Source organism: Helianthus annuus, chromosome 14, assembly GCF_002127325.2.
Source record: "Helianthus annuus cultivar XRQ/B chromosome 14, HanXRQr2.0-SUNRISE, whole genome shotgun sequence".
NCBI classification, from domain to species: domain Eukaryota; kingdom Viridiplantae; phylum Streptophyta; class Magnoliopsida; order Asterales; family Asteraceae; genus Helianthus; species Helianthus annuus.
The window spans coordinates 156,768,368-156,786,503 of NC_035446.2; the positions used below are offsets into that span (position 1 = coordinate 156,768,368).

General features: G+C 35.9%; 3 protein-coding genes across 3 annotated transcripts; 1 reads left to right on the top strand and 2 right to left on the bottom strand.

Moving 5' to 3' along the window:
* Window positions 1–1,318: 1,318 nt before the first annotated feature.
* LOC110907672 lies at window positions 1,319–4,434 on the top strand. The gene is made up of 2 exons (XM_022152619.2): window positions 1,319–2,645; window positions 2,813–4,434. The coding sequence occupies exons 1-2, from the start codon at window positions 1,469–1,471 to the stop codon at window positions 4,390–4,392; spliced, it is 2,757 nt and encodes a 918-aa protein (XP_022008311.1). The 5' UTR covers window positions 1,319–1,468; the 3' UTR covers window positions 4,393–4,434.
* Window positions 4,435–5,706: 1,272 nt separating this feature from the next.
* Window positions 5,707–6,427, bottom strand: LOC110907673 (RING-H2 finger protein ATL70). The gene has a single exon (XM_022152621.2). It carries the CDS (start codon window positions 6,385–6,387, stop codon window positions 5,881–5,883), a length of 507 nt encoding a protein of 168 aa, XP_022008313.1. The 5' UTR covers window positions 6,388–6,427; the 3' UTR covers window positions 5,707–5,880.
* Window positions 6,428–15,168: 8,741 nt separating this feature from the next.
* Window positions 15,169–16,431, bottom strand: LOC110907675. The gene is made up of 3 exons (XM_022152623.1): window positions 15,873–16,431; window positions 15,691–15,818; window positions 15,169–15,549 (listed from the first exon to the last, which is right to left on the bottom strand). The coding sequence occupies exons 1-3, from the start codon at window positions 16,429–16,431 to the stop codon at window positions 15,169–15,171; spliced, it is 1,068 nt and encodes a 355-aa protein (XP_022008315.1).
* Between the last annotated feature and the right edge of the window lie 1,705 nt (window positions 16,432–18,136).

Consider the following 18,136-nt stretch of genomic DNA (forward strand, 5'->3'; position numbering starts at 1 on the left):
GATACAACATCAAAACAAGAATTTATAACATCAAATAATTCATTTCTCATTTCAAAATCATTCTTTTTAGATTTTTTACACATGTGTAAATATAGCAGATTTACACATGTGTAAATGGCAAACTTACACATGTGTAAATTTTCTTTATTTATTAATTCACGTAACTTTAAACGTGTAAATTGAATTTCTAACATTGTATTCAAATAATAATGATAAGTGTAGAAAAAAATTTTGAATTTGAATTGTTTTTGACCAAGTTCTCATGGTTTTTTCATTTGTTCTCACGGTTCTCACAATATTTAGCGTTCTCATTTAAACCCTCCCCTATATATATATATCAATTTTTTTTTAAAATCTCGTGCCCCTCGAAATCACGGGCCTTGTGCGGAAGTCCTCATCGCACACCATAAGAGCCGCCCCTAACACACCGTTAGCCTAGCTTGTCACAGGGAGGGGACCTCTCTGTGACCACGCCCGGGCGTGAGAATAAGTATTCAGAGTAAATGGAAAAGTCAGTGAGAGAGTAGGAGATTTTAGAGAGAGAACGTATTGATTACCAGTTTTGGAGACTTAAGTATGGTATTTATACTTTGGGGTATGATGATGTGGCGGAGGTAGTTATGGCTGAACCAATCGTTGTTAGGTAGTTAGAGTTGTGGGTCCTTAGTTAGTTAGGGAAGATCCTCTAAGTCGGACTAGCTTGTAAGACATAGAGTTATCAAAGGAGATAAATGGATCATTCAAGCAATCATCTCAAGCTAGGACAGAAGTACCTTTAGGAATTGAGATGAGAGTTCATGTTTTAACAATATCAACGCCATTGGTATCTATTGTTATGTTATAATGTCTATGTAAATATTTACCATTTTGATGAAATATTCCACACATTTTGAAAGCAATAATTAAGATTATTTCGTGCCGAAATACATGTATCAGTATAATAACGATAATAATCAAGTGGTGCTAAATATTACTATGTGGAAGAATCAAATGGTGATTAATTCGTGACTTATATAAAATTTGAAAGCAATAATTAAGATTATTTCGTGTCAAGATACATGTATTAGTATAATAATGATAAGAATCAACAGAAGTTGAATGTCCATTGGTAAATAATTGGTAGTTAATCAAGAATATTAAAGAATAAGTCAACTCTGTGACATCTATTCATGTTCTCAGCATGTGCCTTGTCATGTTAATTATTATGCAAGATTTCATGTTTGCTAATAAAATATTGTTGCCTTTGGATGTTTCAATGTACCCAGTTCTTGTTCAACAAGACTTTCAAGAAGAAGTCTGACTAAACTCTCATTTGCTAAAAACTTCTCAAAAAACCCATAATATCCAGGTTTGATCTTCAAGATGTTCATGCATTTTTAATACTTGAAGATATATATTTGTTTAAAGTCTAGTCTAGAAGTTATTTCACTTTGAACTTGAACTTTTGATCTTATTGTATATTGTTACTATGAGAAACCGAGCTCTAAGTCTGTGGGCCCTACTAAAGTTGCTCGCTTTCAGTTATGCGGCTTCGAATGATAACTTTGCATTCCCAGTTGACCAGTCTGTTCATAACTACAGTCGATCAACCGAAATCGAAAAGCATTGCAGCTCTTTTATATCTTCAGCTTCTAAGTTAGAATCTGGTGATAGTAATGCTGCAAAGCTTAAGACCGAGCTTTCTTTCTTCAATGGAGATTGGGAGCAGAAGGACTCTCATGGAGCAACTTTAATGCCCTTTGATGATAGTGATATGCCTTATGCTCCATACATGATCCATCCATGGAAAGTGGTTAGCTTTGAGGTACAAAATGTTAGTTCTTGTGAACCCAACCAGCCCAAAAACACTATTAGCATCAGCGGGGTTCTGTCTATTGGCATAACAAGAAATAACACACTCATTTCTGAACCGGGCCTAAACTTTCATAAAACTCCCGGTATGTCGGCTCTTAGAGTCGACTTTGAAGGTGTTTATCTTGAAACAAACGAAAACGGGGGCGAACGTTTACTTTGTTTGTTGGGTGATTCAACTTTCCCATTTAAAAAAGTTCCAACAAGATTCACAGATGAATATATGGACTTATATTTCTCTGCTAGGGACACGTTATACAATGAAGAGCCTGTGATCTTGCCACATGACCAGATTTTGCTTATAGTTAGGTACCCAAAGGTTGTATCTTTAGTCAATAATCATATCCATGGTGAAATGACAAGTTTGAAAGAAATGGAAGATTTTGAGTACTTTGATAAAGTTCAAATAACTTCTCACTCGAGTATCATCCATGAGTGCGATGCTAGTACTTCGGAGGGGCCGGTCTTGGATTCTTTCGATCAAAATCCACTAGAAGATGCAATGTTAGAAGATGGGGTCAACAAGTTTAACAACTCTGAGTTTTGCAGGATTCTCAAGTATTTTGAGCATGAGGAATATAGAGTTATGCCTAATTTGAAACTTGGTGGCCAAAACGCGTTCCAGGACACAGTTGGCCCGTTTCGTCTCGGTAACGAGATACTCCTTGTTGATAGGAACAATGAGAATCTAAGGATTATCATGCACAAAATCAGTTGTGAAGAGGATAAGGTTTCTGGAGTGTTGAGACTGTATCCTGCTACTTTCGAACCACATGTGGCGACACGTAGAACAGGTTTGTCTTCTTTTTTCCCTTTAAAACGACTAACCAACACACCCTCTGTACCTACTACTTCGAACCACATACATATCGCGGCATGTAGAAAAATTTTATATTATTTTTCTTTTTTTTTTTTTGCTGTGCAACTCGCACACCTTTTAAACATGCTTTTAAATCTACAGGTTTATCTACGTTGACTTTATCTGTCAAAGGAACATGGAACTCCTCAACCGGGCTGCTTTCGATGACTGGATGTCTTGGTCCATCACTGGCGGAGTGCGACTCGGGGGTATTATTGTACTTTCCCAAGTATTTCTCAAGCAAGCAAAGAAGTGTTGTTTCCGGAAGTATATTTAGTTTGAAAAATGCAACAACGGCATTTTGGCCTGTTTTCTTTGGGCTCGAGATGCTTTCGCCTGGGTTACATGATGGCGGTTGGTACAGTAACGTGTATCTTTCATACAACTATTCGAAAAGCGATTTAGCCAATGAATTTATAGAAATAATTCAAGAACCTAAGTATATGACTTATATTTGGAAATCATTTATTCAGTATATTCAGTATCCCAACCCTCAAGATTTACAGATTGAGACGTTTACAAGCTCGGAGACTTTTGTTAGAGTAGAGGTTCTGTCAGTAGGGCCTTTATTTAGAACAAATGATAGCCATTTCTATGATGGTTATGACCGTGATGTCGTTAATATGTCTGTAAATCTATTCTTGATCGAAAAGCCGAATAAAGTCTATGAAGAATCCTACCATCATGTTTCAAAGTTATATCTTGAGGGTGTGTATGATCAGCATACAGGGAAGTTGTATCTGATTGGCTGCAGGAAGGTAGACTTTGATCATGCAGATCTCGAAAGAGGTTTAGATTGTTTGGTTCAAGTCACAATTGAGTATTCGTCTTTAAACGCAAGATGGTTGATTAATCCAACTGAAAAGATCACCATTAGAAGCCTAAGAAACATAGATGATGTCTACCAATTCAAGACAATACGTTTGCATACCTTGATGATTCATGACAGACGTCATGACAAAGATGTAGTTTTGCGTAAAATCTTTGAAGGGTATTTCAGGGTTTTTCTTCTTTTGGTGTACATTGTGCATATATTAAACCAAATGAGGAAAATGAAGAAATCTAATGAGCTAGTTGCTTACATATCTCTTGTTGCGTTAGGCATGTGGATCGTCGGGTATGGAATCACCTTGATTTATAACAAAGAAATTCTGATAAGATCATTAGTATCTCAATATGATGCGACTCAACCATCTGATCTTCAAAACTACAAACGATATCTGAACAATCTTGATTATTTTGCAAGATTTCTTGTGCTTGTTTCTATGTTCCTCATGGCTAGAATTGCTCAAATGGTGTTAAAGGCTCGAAAAATTCTTCAAGAACAAGGCGAGCCAACTCCAAGTGAAAAGAAGCTCCTTTTGGTTTGCTTGCGTGCCTACATGTGGTATATTACCCTTAAGTGCGTTGAGGTTGGAGTCCAGCTTTATATAAAGAAAGCTACCTTAACCAAAGATGAATATATGAGATTAATCATGCAATTGTTCAGGTATACGGTTTATGATCTTCAAGATTACTTACTGTATGTCCAAATCATTGCTAGTATGGTTTGGAAGCCTCGTCTTCCTAATCCGGGACTTAAATACTTCGTCATCGGCCTGTGGGTACCATCTTTAATTCAGTTCCCTTATGAAGTTGTTAGACTTTTCGGTACTTATCATGTTATGAAAAATGTTGTCTGAATTTGAGTTGTTGAATATTGTTTTTCTCCTTTGTTTTCTACTATTTCTGGGATAATAACATTGTGTATATGTATTCCTTTTCGTCTCTTGGTAGTTGGTAGAGATTTGCTAAATGCATGCTTTAGCATTTGTGTGCCATAAATTTCCTCTCTCGCTTCTTTTCACGTGTCACTCCTCTCCTCCATGCACACCAGTGGCGAAGGGTGAGATTTCCGACGAGGAGTCGAAAACGTATATACCAAAAATTTCTATAGAACCGAGGGTCAAAAACGTATATATCCAAAATTTTCTATACGAAAGCTACATACATAATACTACTGAGCGAAAAGTTCGGGGGTAACCTCCCCCCCCCCCCACCCCTTCTAACCTGCGCCACTGATGCACACAACACCCGCCCTTGGGGCCCTTGTAGAATGATTTTACCTTTAAGGGCATGGAACTCCATAAAGGAAAACACTTTAACTGTGACATGGAAGCCTCATCTTATGCTATAAAAAAACAATAAAAGATAAATTATACTTGTAGACAACCTCCATCCACAATCACCAATCCAATAACCTTTGACTTCTTTAACTCCAGCAAGAGTTTTATAATATAATATAATTTCACGATGATAATACCATTTTTAAGAGAGGTTATGAACTTTTGTTCATTGTAGAGGTAAGATGGTAAGAAAAGTGTAAAAAAATTTGGATTGAACTTGAGAATGTTCATCTCATCTGCCATCTTAAAATTGATGTTTAATTACTGATTTGCCCATCCGATAGATTAATAGTTACTTTTAGAGTAAACTGCCATTTTGGTCCCTGTGGTTTGGTTACTTTTGCCACTTTAGTCTAAAACTCAAACTTTTTGCATCTGGGTCCCTGTGGTTTCAGTTTTATTGCCATTTTGGTCCAAAAATGAAATCAGGTCATATTTATCTTATAAAATCCTGCTATTTTGTCTTTTTCCGCAGAGGCAAAATGATCATTTCTTTTTTTATAAATAATACCATATTTTATAAGACAAATATGACCTGATTTGCCCATGAGAAAAATGACAAAATTGCTGGATTTTATAAGATAAATATGATCTGATTTCATTTTTGGACCAAAATGGCAATAAAACTGAAACCACAGGGACCCAGATGCAAAAGGTTTGAGTTTTGGACTAAAGTGGCAAAAGTGACTAAACCTGAGGGACCAAAATGGCAGTTTACTCTTACTTTTAAATTAAAAGGTAAATATGAACAATAAAAGTTATACATCTCATTTCATCCAAGTAAATAGAAGCAAGTTATACACCCCCTTAGTATTGGATAAAATAAAGAAATCATAACAAGCCACTTTTGTATTAGCCTATTGAAAACTAAAAAACATTCTAACTACTACTACAAATAAAAAAAACGGATAATGTCATCAGTTGTGAATTATTGATTATTCTTCGTTTTCGGTTACATTGGTTATAAACTTTACAGGGTGAAACCTTAAAATTTGAATCTATACGTCAATCACTCAACTCAGCTGAATCAGAACACGGCATGTTCCGACACACTGGACAAGTAGGATGAGCGTTCAACCATGTATCTATACAACTCACATGATACAAATGACCACAAGCAGGCAATAACCGGACAACATCTTCCGGTTTATAGTCTGCCAAACATATAGAGCAACTAGAATCAGTTGCAGTGTCACCTTTGTGAGGCATGGCGTCCGAGTAAAGAAACGTTGGGAAAGTGATAAGGATATCTTCGTCAAGGCCGTAGGAAAATCTTATAAGATGGTGGTTGTCTGCTTCCTCGTATGGGGTGTTAGTGAAAGACATGGATGGTGGTGGTGGTGATGATCGAGGGCGCTTGCATATGTAAGAAGTGTAGGTGAGGGACATTAGGAGGAAGACGATGCAAAAGAATCCGATGACGAATATGTAAGCGTCTCCGCCGTGGGGGTTGCTGGAGTTGGTGGTGTATGGTGGTTGTTCTACACCGTCTATTGTTGTTGTTGTGTTCATGTTGAGTTTGAGAAAGGGTGTCAATGTTTTGGTTGTTTATATTAGAACTTTAGAAGTTCACCAAAAAAAAAAAAAAAAACTGGTGGATAATGGAGGGATAAGGTATCTGACCTTTGAACTTGATCAAAAAACGCATAAAGATTTAACTATTTTTTTGTTTTGTTGTCACATTATTCTGTAGTTAGATATAGGTATAAATATTTTATATAAACCAGACTCGGCTGTATTATGGTTTCTAATGGTGCCATTGAGAGGTTTTTCGTTTGATGTGGTTGGTGGGTATTTTATATATAGAAAAGTCAACTTGTCATTTTTGGTGGCATCTATTTGTAAAACACTCACAAATGTTATAAAACTAGCCTAAAAGCTTTCATTTGAGATCAACCTTTTTTTGTAAGACTCAGTGACAACCAAAACTGAAAGCTGGTGACTTTAGACAAACTAGATTTCTCTCTTCTTTTTCAAAATTATATCTTCTATCGAATCTATTACATTCGTTATATAGAAAAGAAAAAGAAATAAAAACAAAACTGGTGGGGCCTATAAATAATAATTCGTTCGAATTATTTCCTTTACTGTGCGCTTTTACTATGCAACTATTTTGTCATCCACTGAATTATTCATAACACTCCCCCTTGGATGACACTTTGCAAACTTTGGGGTAATTAAGTACTGCCTCATTAAAAACCTTGCTAAAGAAAAACCCAGTGGGAAAAAAAACTTTAGCTAAGGGAAAAAGAGTGCAGTCTATAGCTCCCCCTCAAGTTGCAATTTGTAAGGCATCACATTCTTTGTACGTGACGCATGCCAATGTCATGAACGTGTTTCCTGAAAGTTGTTGTAGGTAGTGCTTTTGTGAAAACATCGGTTGAATTATTGCTGGATTGGACATATATCATCTCGACTTGATTGTCTTTAATAGAGTCTCGAGTATATCAAAAAAAATCTTGGTGGTATATAAGAGTGTAACTTGTAATACTCCCCCTGATTTCATTATGTATCGTTTAAGCCTTCTGCGTAGATCTTTTAGTTAATATTTTACCACTTCATTCCTTGATGCGTAATTCTTTATGTTCGCAAAGTTGTATATCTTCATATGAGCCTTCTAGTGCCTCTTCTTATAAATAAATATCATAAGATCCATAACTGTGATTTGTTACATTCCCTTAGATGTATTGAAATATTTGTTTTACATATTCTAATGTCTCCTTGCTTGACACATGTGATATCACACCAATAAATTCATCCAAGATATATATATATATATATATATATATATATATAGGGTTAGGTTCTTTGCAGTACTCATGTTTTGTGCAGAACTATTAAGAACCAATTATAACCATTGATCTATTAATCAATGGTAAGGATTATATAATGGCATGATTGTAATTAAAAGGAAAAATAAGGAAAGTTTAAAATGGTTATGAGGGTATAATTGTAACACTGGTTTATCAAAACTTAAAAGAAAAATAAATATCCCTTAAACTTCTCTAACTTCCCATCCCTAAATCCTCGTTCTTTGGTTTTCAAATTGGCTCCATGGATTACAACGACTGCTTTTCAATTCGAGCTATATATTTTCTAATCTTTGATATCAAATCTAATAGAAGCAAGATAATTGGTGGTACGTGATTTTTTTCTTTGAGTAGATTAAATTAGGTTAAAATTACATATGTGTATCTTACATTTGTTTGGCTACTGAAGCTTAAAATTACATATGTGTAGTTTTAAATACATTTACATTGGTTTTTAATGTTCGATTGGTTAGATCATTTGCGGTTCTTGATTTTTTCTTTGAGTCGCTTATTGTAGGTTAAAATTACATATGTGTAGCTTTACATTTTTTTAATTAATGATTGTTAAAATTACATTTGTGTAATTTTAAATACAATTACATTTGTTTTTTATGTTCGCTTTTGGTTCTCCTTTGTGTAAAGTTGCTTTGATTTTTTTTTCTTCAGATTGGTGGGTTTTTTTGAGGGAAAAATATTCATAATGTCATCTAGTAAGTAAATAGTGTTATTGAACTAAGGTTTTTAATAAGATTTGTTAGTTGATTTCTATCTGCATATTTTTTATTAACATATTTCTTTTGAAGGATGTAAAAGTGGTAGATCAACAATGAAGAGGGGTAACAGCATTGATAAGGCAAAAATAATTAAAATTGAAGATTTCAAAAATGAATCATCTGAAGAAACAGGTGGGCTGGACACATGTGTTAATTAAATATATTTTTTAATATTTCACGTTACGAATTGTTTTCTTTGGCAGAGTCGGATATGTCAATGAAGATATTAAACGGTGGTAGTAATGCAAGGATCCGCAACAATAATAATATCCAAAAAGGTATTCTATTTACACATATGAAATTAAGTGACGTTTGCTATATATAACAATATAAATTTGGCTTAATACATATACGTTATACATTACATGTACAAAATTGTATGAAATAGGGAAGTATCAGTCAACGTTAAAGATCCGTAAACGTTCAAAAGTTGTAAAAATTAGTAAAGGGTCTGTTGTGAAGGACGGGAAGAAGACTATTGTTGGAGGTATGTTCTTATCATATTAAATTACCTATATGCTAGCCTAATGTGAATTTTGTAAGTAACATATATATGGATCAATATCTGATATTTTATATGCATCTATGTTCTATAATAGGCAAGGCAACTAAAAAGAATGTAGTAAGGGTGACAAAATGGCATGGGATAAGAACACGTTCATCTCCTCACCAGTTGGCTAGGTTTATACGAATAATTAATCAGAGGCAAAGATTGGCTCTAGCCAATATGGGGTTTGAGAAGTTTTTATCTTTCAAAGTAGATGGTATCCCAGCAAAACTCGCGCATTTTGTAGTTGATATGTTAGACACAGAAAAGTTGGAAATCAGATTTGGTAATGTGGCACTCAAGGTGAATAGCGAATCAATTCATCAATTGTGTGGCTTGCCAAATTGTGGATTAGACTTGCTATCATTAAAGGCTGGAAAGAAATTGTCTCGTTTTGGGAAAATTTGGAAAAAAAGATACACAAAAGAAAATATTGGGCCTAAGGACATTGTTGACAAAATAAGCGGGCCTGATTACGATGATGATGATGGTGTTATGTTTAAAGCCGATTTCATAGTCTTGTTCTGTAACACAATGATAGAATGTTTTAATAATGGAAAGTGTACATTGGATATATTGCGCTATATCGATGAAAACACTGACTTTGGAGGCATTGACTGGTGCAAGTTCGCAGTTTCACGTATTAAAAGGTGTAAGAACAAGTGGATAAGAGCGGATAAATCATCTTTTTTTGCTGGTGCACTAACAATCTTATTGGTATGAACCTTTCTTGTAGCAAATAATATTTTTGTGTATTGTAACTGTGTTGGTATATTGCTCATCACTAAAATATGATGTAAGAATTGTTTTACATATATGCAGCTAACATATGTAGATGGAACTACATGCAAAGGAACGGAAGAGGCACGTTCAATTCATCCACTTGAGTTTTGGACATTTGAGCAACTACATATAAGACAAGAGGCTGAGTTAAGATGTGGTGGGTTTGGATTAGGGGAAATTCGGGAACTGTTTTCAGATAAGCGAATAGTCATGAGTGATACTATTGAAGATTATAAGGTAAATTTAGATGCATCAAGCGAAGAGATGTATTTTGATGCAGATGAAAGTGAAGCTGGATCCTTGGAGGTAAACATATATTACTAGGCATGCACATATGTAATATAGCATATTGTATTTTAACTCGTATAGAATTTCATATATCTAATTCTGTATTTTAACATATAAAGTTGTTTTTGTGTTGTTATTACATACGTGTAGGGGTGCAACCAAGCTCGAACAAGCCGAGCTTTAACAAACCCGAGCTCGAGACTGAGATAGAGCTCGTTTATGTTGGAAGTCTGATGACCGAGTTGCAGCGGAAGTTGACGACAAGTTTGGATTATAAGAAGAATCCATGTTGTCGTAAACAAGAGAACCAAACTGAATGTGCATTGTCGATTGAGAACAATGATTGAATGACAGAAAGGATTTGGACAATTCTTAGTGGAAATTAAGAAAGTCTTGATACCGGTTATGGTTCCCGGCAAAACTAATTTATACATAACAGTTTGGCGGTTAAGATAAGGCGGGTAACCAATTTGCAGTTATTTTGAAATGAATTCCCGCTTATCTTCCGATTGTTGATAATCCTATCATTAACTAACTTAATAAGCTAACCTAAATATATGTCTGAACATACGAATTAATTACATAAAACATAACATAGTTTAATATTTCTAACATAACCCCCCTTAAACTAGGTTATGTTTGCGAGACCGATCCAGCACACTCTGATTTGCTTCTTCCACAGCCCACCTTGCATAGTCAAAGTTGAAGCGCTTTCTCCTCTTCCCTTTGCTCCAATCTTCATCATCAATGCGTGTGAACAACGCTGCTTGTCCCATTCCTGCAGTTTCTTGTGCAGTCTCTTGTTGAGCATCTTCTGCCTTGGTTGATACCCTCTGATGACTTTCGGTAAGTCTGCCTTCTTCAACAACAACCTCTTTATCCTGCATTTTCCTCTGAAATTGATTGAAATTATAGTAATACTCCAAGATATCGAGATACATGGCATATGTAGTTCTCATGTAATCTCCGTCTTCGTAGTTAAATCCCAGATCCTTCGCTATTGCAGGCCACATGTTTTCTGTTGTTACTGTTTTGTATCCCCCATCCGCGGCTACCAACAAGTATAAGCTTAGTAGATTAATCTTTCTCTTATGCAATGCAACTGGTGGAACCGGTCGACTCGTGATTTCCATATAGTTAAATAAAAACCATTTAACTAATTCCTCAAACTTTGAATCAAGCATATGTTTATACTTGATCACAAATTCACGATCATCTAATAAATTTATGAATGCAACGCAGTCATCAAATTCATTAAATTCCATGTTCTTGACAATCATCATATTCCAATCTGGTTCCTGTGAGGACAGATCCAGATCTTCGAAATATGAATTTAGATACCTTTCTTTAAATTCATTGTCATGCACGTTTTCTTCGATAATATTCTGTTTCTCGTGTAACCCAATTTCTTCCTCTCTTGTTAACCCACTTATTTCGTTCATAGAGTTATCAACCGGAGTAGAGAACATTGGATAGATCTTACAAGTATCACCGTTTTTGTTAACGGTAAAACCTTGCATGGTTAATTGATCTATACTCAAAACATTCCTATCTAATTCCGGAGAATAGAAAACGCTTTGAATTCTCATAGTCTCATTCCCGGTTTTGATTTCAACCGAACCAACCCCACGTGTAAATAAGAAATTATTTTCCCCGGATTGAGTATCAACCCCGATTATGTGTTTAATTCGTTTAAACACGTTCAAATTTCCAGCCATATGATGTTTAAATACAGAACTAACGTACCAAATATCGCTCCATAGCCCGCCTTCGGTACCCACTACAATCATCTCTTGATGATTACTGAAATCTTCCCTTTGATTCTGTATGCCCACATTCACCGCTTGCCGGATTAACTGTATCGCTTCGTCTGTTTCTTTCTTATTACACTTGTAAATTTGATGCCCTGGTTGGTGACAGTAAAAGCATGTCTTTACTCGCTGAAATCGCTTATTATTGTTCTTCATTTCATCCGCGCAATGTTGACAAGGCAACATACTGGACGTTGGTTTCAGATCAGTCATCGGCATCTTCCCTTTCGTCGCTCTGATACCACTTTGTTGGAAGTCTGATGACCGAGTTGCAGCGGAAGTTGACGACAAGTTTGGATTATAAGAAGAATCCATGTTGTCGTAAACAAGAGAACCAAACTGAATGTGCATTGTCGATTGAGAACAATGATTGAATGACAGAAAGGATTTGGACAATTCTTAGTGGAAATTAAGAAAGTCTTGATACCGGTTATGGTTCCCGGCAAAACTAATTTATACATAACAGTTTGGCGGTTAAGATAAGGCGGGTAACCAATTTGCAGTTATTTTGAAATGAATTCCCGCTTATCTTCCGATTGTTGATAATCCTATCATTAACTAACTTAATAAGCTAACCTAAATATATGTCTGAACATACGAATTAATTACATAAAACATAACATAGTTTAATATTTCTAACAGTTTAGTTATCTAGTCCGAGCTCGAGCCTGAAATACGAAGCTTGTGTAGGGTCGCGAGCGTAAACGAGCACAAACATAATTTTACACCCCTATTACGTATGTGTAATCAACCGATTTACGTATGTGTAAATTGTGTTTATTAGTTAAATGTGTAATATCAGGTGGAAAATAGTCGATAAATCATCTTTTTATTATATATAATAATATTTACCCCTTAATAAATAAGCCGAGCTTGATATTTAGTTCTCGTAATTTAACTGAACTCGAGCTTGGGCTCAGCTTGGCTCATTTGTACCCCTAACTAATAACCTTGATAACATGTATGTAATTTGCGGTTATTATATTTACACAGGAGCATATTAGAAAACTCGAAGATCAATATGATTGTCTTATGAAGGATAAACTGAAGTTTGAAATATCACTTTTCGAGGCTAACAATAGATATTCTGGAAGTGTCGAACTAGCAGCTATGATGATAAAATACAAGGGAATTTTTAAAGATTGCGAACATCTTAAGTCAAAAGAAGGAACAAAGACTGATAATGAGGGAAAGGAATGTGATAGTAATAAACAAAGTCAATACAATGATTGGACACAGTTTTTTGCTCAACATGCGGATGAAATACTAGATAGTGTCCCAAAAAAACATGAAAGAAGTGTGGTAACTAAACTGGAGATGACGGATACAACAATTCCGAGTTTCAGTCTTGGGCTTACCCAAGAATTTGCATCACAAGAAGGGGAAATAAAAAACTGTAGAGAAACTGATGTATTTGGTTTTACGCCATTGAGAGTAATTCCAAATACAACTTTTAGTCCCATTAAGAATGACGTTGTTTTTGATAGGAGGAATCCAAAGAGATTGAGAAAGGCGGCTTATGCATGTCGCTCACCATATCTTATCCGTCCCATTGATATGCACAGAACAATTTCAGTTGGTGAAGGACGAATCTGGAAGTACCTTTTAGATGGCTATAGATCCGGAATGTAAGTTTATTGTAACTTTTTTATTATTATGTAATGCATATAAGAACATTAACTTGTATTTGGTTTGATTGGTTCGCTTGAAAACACTAATTGCAGGTCTGAAGGGAAAAAATCCGAGATGGAAGTAAAGGAAGGTGTAACGTCTATGGTGTAAGTGTATGACTTATATCATAAAAAACTTGTTCAATAGTAATCCGTTAATTTACATAAATGCAAATTGTCACAAGTAGTCTGTTAACTTACATATGTGTAAATGTTCTACAATAATCATTATTGACATGTATGCTAATGTTCAAAATTATTCATTTATTTTAAGTGTATGATAGTATTGCAATAAGGTAAATGTCATTTAATCATAATTTTACGTTTTACGTGTAGAGGTGATGAAAATACAATAGCTCAAGAACAAAAAGAAGTGGCAAATGAATTCAGAGATGACATTTTTGAAACATCGTCAGGGGTTGGTACTAAAAGGTTTCTATTAATTTCTCTAACCCCTGGAAAAAGACTGGAGAGCAGTGTTTTGGATTGTTGGGCTTCAGTACTGAACTATGAGGAGGAAAAAAAGAAAAGCCAAGAATCGTTACACCGTCTTTTTTGTCATACATGTGTGATAGTAAGTTTTTATTGATATAAAAATTGAAAAGTAAATTACATAATTGGTTATTTAACATATGCATATTTAAGTTGATGTTATAATTAAATTTGATCGAGCAGACTCATGGTATGCTAACGGATAAAAACCTTACTGATGCTGATCGATTAAACATGTTTGGAACAAACATGTTTGTGGTTGTTGATAAGAATAAGGCGCTTATGAATTTGAAGATATATGAGCTAGTTCTTTTTCCGATTATAGAAGGGAACCACTACTATCTGATTTGCTTTGACTTGAAGAATCCGTCAATTGTAGTCGTAGACAACATACACGAATCATTGAGCCCTGTTGGTGTTAAAGACGCATCTGAATTTCATGATAAGGATACGCCTTTAAAAGTGGTAAGATATATGATATATTGTTTTTGATAGATTTGTTTTTTTATACATAACATACGTAACATCCTATACTTGCTGTAGAAACATATTTTTTTGGAATATTTAAAGTCTGTTGGAAATTGGAAATGGAAGGCTATGAAAAGAGTAAATCCAAAAAAACTCCAGATCGGGTGGGCAACCCAAAAAAACCAAGTTGATTGTGGCGTCTTTGTCATGAGACACATGGAAAAATACATGGGTAGTGAAGTAAAGAATTGGGACTGTGGCTTCAGAGAGGAAAATGATGGTCAAAAATTTCAATTAACACAATTGAGGAAAAAATATGCCGCAAGCATTTTACTTTCGGATGTGAACATTCATAAAGATAAGGGTATAAGGAGTGGTTAAACAGTTTAGAGTGGCAAAACATTGAACTGACCAATCAGAGCGTGCCATGTCAATTTGGCAAAAGTGTTTAAACTTTGCTGAAAAGTGTTGGCATTGGTTTAAACACTTGCTGAAGTGGTAAACTTTTATGATTATTTTTTTTTTTTGCAATAATTAATTTAATATAAATAAATAAAAAACAATAAACTTTCATAATAAATTAAATTAAAAACATCAAAGTTACACTAAATTAAAAAACAATAAAATTACATTAGCATGAAACAATTTAAACTAGTCTTCGTCGGAATCGGCCAAAAGATGGGGCAAATCTTGACTTGCGAGATGATCTATGAGATCGTGTTTGAGTCTCCAATGGGTGTCTTCATTCAACAATTCGCCCAACACCGTATCGTCTAGAGCCGGCTCGACCGGAGGATCCCGAATGTGCACCGGTGCTATCGCCTTTCCATCGTCTTTCAAAATCATGTTGTGTAAAATAATACACGTGTACACGACATTCCTAATTTTTTTAACCGATCTTGCTCGCATCGGTCGACTCAATACACCCCATTTCCCCTTCAAAACACCAAAAGCCCGTTCGACGTCTTTCCTTGCCGCCTCATGTTGCCTCTTGAATTTCTTTTCGTTTACTTCGTGAGGGTAAGGGATAGACTTCACAAACACGGACCACGAAGGGTAGATTCCATCCACGAGCAAATAACCACGTTTGTATAAATGGTTGTTAACGTAAAATGGACATTTTGGCGCGGTTCCATTTCGTTCCGTTAAAAATAACGGAGATTGTTGTAGAACATTGATATCGTTTTGAGAACCCGGTGGACCGGCAAAAGCATGCCAAAACCATAAGTCTTGAGAAGCAACCGCTTCGAGCATAATAGTCGGGTATCTATGATCTCCTCGCATGTATTGGCCTCGATACTCTGTCGGACAAAAACGCCAAACAAAATGGGTGCAATCAAGGCTACCGAACATACCTGGAAGGTGATGTTTTTCCTCATGAGCTTGGTATAAAAGTGCCATGTCGTGGCTTGTCGGTCTACGTAAGAACTCTGGACCATATATTTTGCAAACCGTGTCACAAAAATATTCTAGGCACTCGCGGGAAGTTCTTTCGGCCATATGCAAGTACTCGTCGTTCTCGTCTGGAGTGTTTCCAGTTGCGAGCTGTTTAATAGCCGATGTCACCTTTTGCAAGGGCGTAAAGCCCTTCCTACCTCGCGCATCGGGGGCCTCTACAAACCACGGGTCGTTCTCTTCCACATCGGACACAATTTGTAGAAACAAACGTTTTGACATACGGAACCTATGCCGAAAGATATCTTCGTTGTACTTCGGGTCTTCGACAAAATAATCCGCCATGAGTTTCTCATGCCCCTCCTCACGTTGACGTTCAATATATCTCCTTCGGTTAGATGTGCCGGTATCTTGAAGTTCGGCTTCTTCGATAAGATTTTGAAAAAAAAGAATGCTACTATCGGATGAATCGTCGCTACTCATGGGTGGGAACCATAACGGGGGGAGGTCATCCGCCATTTTGTAAGATAAACTTTTTGAAGGAATTGGTTTGTATGAGTATTTGAAAAGTATATGGTTAAATGGTGTGTGTTATATATATATAGAGTTTAATTTTAAAAAAAAAATTATTTTTTTTTATTGTAAACGGTCATATGACCGTTGGGGTGGGCCCCCCCCTTTTGCTTTCTCCTTTCTCGCTCGGTATTCCCGCACCGCCTTTGAAGTTTTGCCGCGATGGATGTTGGTTGGCGGCGGTGTTTGCCGCGCGGCAAACGGCTTTGCCGCCCCCAACTCTCAACCACACCGTATGCCCTAAGGGGATACGGTGTGGTTGAGAGTTGGGTGCGGCAAAGGTGTTTGCCGCGCGGCAAACACCGCCGCCAACTAACATCCATCGCGGCAAAAGTTTGAAGGCGGTGAGGGAATACCGAGCGAGAAAGGAGAAAGCAAAAGGGGGGCCCACCCCAACGGTCATATGACCGTTTACAATTAAAAAAAAATAATTTTTTTTTTAAAATTAAACTCTATATATATATATAACACACACCATTTAACCATATACTTTCCAAATACTCATACAAACCAATTCCATCAAAAAGTTTATCTTACAAAATGGCGGATGAGTCGACCGATGCGAGCAAGATCGGTTAAAAAAATTAGGAATGTCGTGTACACGTGTATTATTTTACACAACATGATTTTGAAAGACGATGGAAAGGCGATAGCACCGGTGCACATTCGGGATCCTCCGGTCGAGCCGGCTCTAGACGATACGGTGTTGGGCGAATTGTTGAATGAAGACACCCATTGGAGACTCAAACACGATCTCATAGATCATCTCGCAAGTCAAGATTTGCCCCATCTTTTGGCCGATTCCGACGAAGACTAGTTTAAATTGTTTCATGCTAATGTAATTTTATTGTTTTTTAATTTAGTGTAACTTTGATGTTTTTAATTTAATTTATTATGAAAGTTTATTGTTTTTTATTTATTTATATTAAATTAATTATTGCAAAAAAAAAATAATCATAAAAGTTTACCACTTCAGCAAGTGTTTAAACCAATGCCAACACTTTTCAGCAAAGTTTAAACACTTTTGCCAAATTGACATGGCACGCTCTGATTGGTCGGTTCAATGTTTTGCCACTCTAAACTGTTTAACCACTCCTTATACCCTAAGGTGATTGAGGGTGCCATAAAGTTGGAGAAAAAACAACAAGCAATTCAAACAGCAAAGGTGTTGGGAAAAAGCAGAAAGCAAAAGAGGTCGTTTGATTCATTGGAGTAAACAACTTCTTTAGTCTTTCCTATTGGTTGGTTTTTAAGTCAACTATGAAACTTAGATGAACTTCGTTTTGGTATTTATTTCTTGGTTTTTGGTATTTGGAATGGAACTTGGATTTCTTTTAATTATGGGAATTTACTTTTGTTTTTGTTTTTTGCTATTCGGAAAGGAATATGAATATTTTTTATGTTGCATTCTTAATGTGTAATTAAGAAAAACAAACTATTGTAGTGTTGGTAAATACGTTACACATATGTAACAATACGACGGTGTAAGTCTTTTTTTTTTATGTTAAACATGTACATCTATGAATGTACACATGTGTAACATGAAGGGAGCTCGAGCCGAGCTTTTAGCTTTGTTCTCAAAATCGCTCGAGCCGAGCTCGATCTTTGGTTTAAACTCGCGAGCCGAGCTCGAGCTCAAATAAGGAGGTTC

Excerpts from the sequence above, each read along its gene's own strand:
- LOC110907675 (XM_022152623.1), bottom strand. The coding sequence starts at position 16,431 with ATGGCGGATGACCTCCCCCCGTTATGGTTCCCACCCATGAGTAGCGAC. Across the intron at positions 15,819-15,872 it reads GGAAAAACATCACCTTCCAG|AGTATCGAGGCCAATACATG; the intron begins GTATGTTCGGTA and ends TTTGTCCGACAG. Across the intron at positions 15,550-15,690 it reads GTTCTCAAAACGATATCAAT|TCTATCCCTTACCCTCACGA; the intron begins GTTCTACAACAA and ends GTGTTTGTGAAG.
- LOC110907672 (XM_022152619.2), top strand. The coding sequence starts at position 1,469 with ATGAGAAACCGAGCTCTAAGTCTGTGGGCCCTACTAAAGTTGCTCGCT. Across the intron at positions 2,646-2,812 it reads TGTGGCGACACGTAGAACAG|GTTTATCTACGTTGACTTTA; the intron begins GTTTGTCTTCTT and ends TTAAATCTACAG.
- LOC110907673 (XM_022152621.2), bottom strand. The coding sequence starts at position 6,387 with ATGAACACAACAACAACAATAGACGGTGTAGAACAACCACCATACACC.